General features: G+C 47.2%; 1 protein-coding gene across 4 annotated transcripts in view; it reads right to left on the minus strand.

The window, feature by feature from the left end:
* IPO8 (importin 8) overlaps window positions 1-5,743 on the minus strand; it is a 51,708-nt gene extending 45,965 nt beyond the window's left edge. For all 4 annotated transcript variants that reach the window (XM_074826220.1, XM_074826219.1, XM_074826221.1 and 1 more), the window contains exon 1: window positions 5,394-5,743. In XM_074826220.1, the coding sequence (XP_074682321.1) occupies window positions 5,394-5,477 (84 nt within the window). In that variant the 5' untranslated portion in view covers window positions 5,478-5,743. The remainder of the gene's footprint in view (window positions 1-5,393) is intronic.
* Between the last annotated feature and the right edge of the window lie 257 nt (window positions 5,744-6,000).

The following is a 6,000-nucleotide window of genomic DNA, read 5'->3' on the forward strand; positions in this document are numbered from 1 at the left end:
AGCAATGTGCAACACTAGCAGCTAAACTGGGAGAGGCATACAGCACTGGTAAGATACAATTGGATAAATTTACAGCAATGGAGAAGAGATGCATGTGTCCCCATGCATCTTGTCCCATCAGTGTCCACCGTCTCAAGATCTGTGCACTGCAGCTGTACAGCTTTCTGCACTCCATCCTTTCACCTTTGGCCTAACATGTATTCTTCCCCACCTCAGCATCACAGCCTCCAGTCTTCAAAAGATCAGAGAACACATCATTTTTTGCCTATTTCCTCTTCCGTTAGATTAGATACAGAACAGAGAACACCCAAGAAAGCCTCAGGTGGGCCACTGGAAAACAGCAAGATGAACAACTTCACATGTAAAGGACTAGAATGCAACGAGAGATAAGCAGGAAAAATATATAAACATTTCCCCAAATGGATCCTACTGAAGCAAATACTTTTCACATCTAAAATTCAGATTTGGCTTCCACGTTATCATGCATTATATACTACTAAACTCATTTCAGTAAGTGTTATGCTTGAGTCTTGCTTGCTGTCACATTTAAAACCCACGGCAAGCAACTGCTCCATAATCACATTTGTCAGTAGACTTCCCACTGCACTGATGGCAACCACAGCGGCTGAGTGCAGAACAGCACTGGAAGGTGCTTCTTTCCCTGCAGAACAGCAACAGGACAATCTAGAACAATGGATATAGAAAACTAGAGCCTTCCCTTAGGTTCTTCAAGAGAAGCCAAGATCATCCTTCTCCACCAGCAGTAAACATCTCTCTGTTCCTCTGAATCCAAGTATGGCACATAAAAATTGCTGAAAAATCAAGGTACTACCTCTTTGCAAAGACAAACACACAGAAAAAATTTGTACCTTGAATACATAAGCAATTAACTGTTTACAAAGATTATTTGAAGGCTTATGTATATTTGATCTGAATGCTCAACTATCTGGTTTATTAAGTTTTATTTTCTATTTTCTGTGCACTGAAAATATGTTATTGAGAAATTCCATCAGTATTTGTCACACGCAGGAATATTTTGCAGTTGTTAACAGTATTTTCTCTCCTGTTTTTTACACTGTCAGTCACAGACAGCTGTTAAAACAAACTAGAACTTCAAAAGACACCTTCTCTTTCCCTGTCTACACCCAAAGGTATTGTTTGGGGGGGAAAACACACAGTGTTTTCATACACAGTGGAAAAAAGCATGTGTAAGAATCTACCTGAGCTTTTTTCCTCAGTGGGTTCTGCTGCCAAATTCATCCAGTTTTAAACAAACTCCACTTTCCACACAACTTCTAATCATGCAAGTCAACTTCTTCATCAAATTGGTCTTCAATACAAATACCTGAGATTCCTTCCTCTAGGTAACATGAGGTGCTCACTGTCACTTTGAGTGGCCTTCAGATCCCTGCCTACTCCGACAGCCAGCTCAACAAAGATGTGGAAGATATGGAAGGAAGCCCAACTTTATTCTGGACTCTTCTGCTTTTGGGCAATCTTCTCTCACTTCTTTCTCTTCTTCCAGCACTGCTACTCAGTTCCCGTCAAAGCCAAATTCTGCAACTCCTTCTCAATATTTAAACAAGCAGCTGTATTTCTGCAATTGTGATCTTACTTTCCCCTAAGAAAAGGCCAAAGAAATGTATTACAGCAGGTTGAACCAATTAATATTAATGCATAAATTTGTATGGTAATCCTATCTGAATGGGAATCAGAATGACTTTGTACATTCCCACACACAATCAGAGAGTACATTCCACAACACTCCCAAGAACTGGCACATGAAAACAGTATTTAGCCACTAAAGAAAACAAAAATTAAAACCAGAAGTCCCTGAAGTCCATGAGACAGACCTAACAGGAGTAACAGCCTAGAACAGATATCAAAGAAAGGTGCACATAAATTGCATATCTTTCTTGGTATGATAACTGACTGTTCTAGTAAGTACAGTGTGATTGATAAATATGATCATAAAGTGCACACCAATTATGATGTGACAGAACTGAAGAAAAAAATGGGGCGAGAACAAAAGAAAAGAGGGGGATGGAAAGATGTGCACACTTAGAAAATCTACAGGCTAAAAGGGAAAAGACAGCAGTTACATGATAGACTGACCTGGCAGGAAATTACTGCTCTAGTTTATCAAGAATCACATTTCAGACAAATCCCACATTCACATTTGTGTTCAGGTCACTGAGAGAAGTGAAGTTTGTTGATGACTCAGGAGTAGAGTAGCATGCATCACCCAAGAAGAAAGGTCAGAAAAATCCTACAAAGAACTGAATGATCTTTAGAACCGCACGAACAAAAATGGAATGGGGTAATCAGACAAAGTACATGGTCATGCACTCAAAGTTAATAGGAATTTCTCCTAAAAGCTTAAGGTTTCTCAGTGAGGAACAAGCACAGGGTAAAAGGACCTCAGTATATTAAGTGATAAGAAATACGTAGACGTTGGACATGAAGAAGGTAATTGTAGTTTTAGGATGTATCAAATGAGGTACTAGTGGCATGGAGCGTGAGACTTTCTGGAAACACAAATTATCAGATTGCACAAGAATGATTAATTCAAAGGGAAACAAGTGCGGAGAAGAGCTGTGCTCTCCTATCACTGGATTTCATAAATGCACTTTTATGATAAGACAAAGGAAATACAGCCTGTTGAGGCTAGGAAAAGAGGCCGGTAGGGATCAGCCTTTGACAACTACATCAGAGAGGGTACCAAGAAACCTATTCTAGTTAAGAAGTAAGATCAGCACAAATGAATGTAAATGGACCATAAGTTAATTTTGTCTGGAAACCAACACTTGTTGCTAGCTGTGGGAGGAAGAAAATTCACAAACAGCCTTCTAACAGACATAATAAGGGCAAAAAAAGGGAATCTTAATTCCATTTCTGATGATAATCCAGAAGGCAGACAGCAACTTCACTGATTTAGCTCTATCTTTACACGGGTGCAGGAACACATGGAAGAGGCACTTTCAAACATGCTGGGACTTTTACAGGTAGGCAAGCTTTCATTCATTTCAACTCCATTCCCAATGCTCTACACTGTAAGCAAATTATGGAGTCGGGACTATTACTATATTGTTCTAAAGGACTTTCTGTATTGGTACAAGCAATGAAGTGCCTACAAAGAGGTGCTATATTGGTGGACTAGTAGGATTTATACTCTCTGGGAAGCTTCTGTCACTACCTGGATTCAAACTTGAAAGCAAATGTGCACTGCAGACGGGCTAACATGAGAGAAGTTTTACCTCGATACCCATTAGCATGTATCAGGAGCAGCATCACTTTAACTATTGCACAGAATAAAGGTGACCCCTGTTCTGTTTGGCCAAGTGTTATATTACCACTTCAAGGACTTATTGTTGGAGGGTTTTCTGTTTGGTTGGGGGATTGGTTCCTTTGCTAGAACAAGATAAATGCTGGAACAGCATCTGGATTCCAGTACTTGCAGAAACACAGCGACATGTCAACACTATCATTAGATATGTGGGAGTCTGACATGTCACTTTGAAGTCTTGCTTCAAAAGCACTGAAAGGCTTCAAGATGTCAAAGGCCCATGTTAAGCAACATTCCTCAGGAGCACTTTTGTTCCGCTCATCCAAAGAGTCATGTCAAACCCAGCACTGCATCAGTACATTATGTCAGCCAGATACATCATGCTCTATTTAGTAACAGGAAGCCTACACAATAATAGATATGTCTTAATTTCAAGATTCACTCTTTATAATAGTTAGAAAAGAGAAAATGTGCCAGCTATTTTAAATAAAAATCTGTATCTCAACCTGTTCTCAATAAATATACTTGCACTCCTGAACTTAAAACCTGTGTCTTTCAAGAGAACTGCATTATCCATCACTCGAACTTAAAATGTTTTACAGATCTCAGTCTTAAAACACTTTCAAAACTTTTCCTGAGCTTCACAGTACTTAATTCATGGTGTTAAAATGACAGTGTTAGGAGCAGGACCCAGGAATCCTGACAGCTGCCTATTTGTTCTGAGCCTGCCAAACATGCAGCAGTTTATTATTGTAGTTTTGACTCCTGTGCAACAGGCTGCTAACAAATATTTATAATTTCCTCTCAGTCCTTAATAGTAGGAATAAAAATAGGTACTGATAAATTTTTAAAGTAACTATGCCAAATAAAGAAAAAAAAGTTTTGTATTTTTATCTAACTATCCGCAAGAACATTCTCAATGTCCAGCACTTAATCCACTGATTTACTAAGGGAATTTGCCAACAGCTAAAGCAAGGATTAGCTGTATCTAATTCAGAAGGAGTTTTAAGTTGCCTAAATAGAAAATTAAGCCGGAGGAGCAATCCTGAAGTAACAGTAATTCCTGACAGCCAATTGACCCTTTTGTAAATACACCAACACAGCCGAAAAATCCAAGTCCTCCAGTAGAAGTGACCAACTATTCCACTGAAGTATAGAGGTTAAAGCTTTATTAATGCTGTGCAAGGGAACCTTGCTCTTTTCTCAAATGTCCAAATTGATATTGTGGCCACAGTTTTGATTCAGTGCATACCGCCGCTACATTAACTGTGGGATGCTGTGATAAACACTACCCATAAAAATCTAATGTGCCTTTCTCAAAGTTGAACTTGGCACGCTGCTGAACGGGACAAAATGAACCCCTCAGAGTCACTGCGATCTACCATCGGTAAGAGCGAGGGAGATCCGAGCAGAGCGGAGCTCACTGTCATGCCTCCCAGCCCCAAAACACGGAGCGTGAGGGCTCAGGCCACGCCGAGGACTCGACCGCCGCACTTCACTTCGGGACGCCCCGCTCCCAGGGTCGCAACATTAAGGACAAAACTGTGTGATGAGGGCAGCGATCCCGCCCAGCCGCCGGGCACCTACGGCGCGGACCAGGGGCCGCCGAGGCCGCGCTCCTCGCCCGCCCCCCGGAGGCTCCGAGAGCCGGCAGGTCTCGCAGCGATAGCGCCCGCCCCGGGGGTCCCGACAGCCGGCGCGGGGCGGCCCTGCCTCCCGCTGCCAGGCCGCCCCGGCCCGGTCCTGCGGCCGAGCGCCCGGGCCGGCGGCGCGGCGGCCGCTGACAGCCGGCGCGGACAGCCGGCGCGGGAGGGCCCGCTCTGGCGGGGATGCCGCCGCCGCCCCCGGCCCAGCCCCGCTTTCCGCTGCAGCCCGCGCCGGGGGAGGGCAGCGGCGTGGGGACCCCCCCCCCAGCCCCTCGCTGCGGAGCGGGCGGTCCCGGCGTGGAGGAGGGGGCGCACCCCGACCCCCCCCCCCCATCCCGACCCAGCCCCTGCCGGCGGGGCCGGGCGGCCCCGTGCCGCGCGGCGGCCGGGGTGAGGCGCGGCGGGGCGGGGGCGGGGCAGGCCGGCGGCCGGTCCCGGCCGGGGCCGTCCGCTCCCCTCACCTGATTGAGCTCGTTCTCGGCGGCGATGCGCAGCTTGGGGTCTATGGTGCCCTTCAGAGCCTGGATGATCCTGTTGGGATCCATCTTCCCTCGCCGGCAGGCAGCGCGTCCCCGGGGGCAGGAGGAAGAAGAGGAGCCGCCCCCGCCACCGCCCCCCCGTGCCACAACCGCAGGCTCGTGTCCCCCACCCCCCCCGGTCCCTCTCCAGAGCCATTCACCGGTTTGCGACAGCTGGGTATCGGGAAACGGGCACTGCTTTACGGCCGCAGCGCCGCCTTCTGGCTTCGTGCAGAGGTCGGCGAGGGGTGGCCGCCATCTTGTTGTACGGATAAAAAGTCAGCCGGGATGGCTCGCAGCGGGTGGGGGCGGCCATGTTGCGGTACGGAACGCAGGCTGTGGAGTCCGGCGCGAGCCACTCCCTGAGGGAGAGGGCGGCCGGGGCCGGGGCAGCCGCTGTCCTCACGGTGTGTGTGCGGCTGCCGGCTCCTCTACGGCCTCCAGGGGCGCCTGCCCCGTGCTCCATCCCCGCAGACACCAGTAGGAGACTCGGCTGATAACAAACCGTCGCTGTCGTGGCGATGGAGGGGAAGCCGGGCCCTGTGGCACA

This window comes from Strix aluco, chromosome 5 (genome assembly GCF_031877795.1).
Source record: "Strix aluco isolate bStrAlu1 chromosome 5, bStrAlu1.hap1, whole genome shotgun sequence".
Classification (NCBI taxonomy): Eukaryota; Metazoa; Chordata; class Aves; order Strigiformes; family Strigidae; genus Strix; species Strix aluco.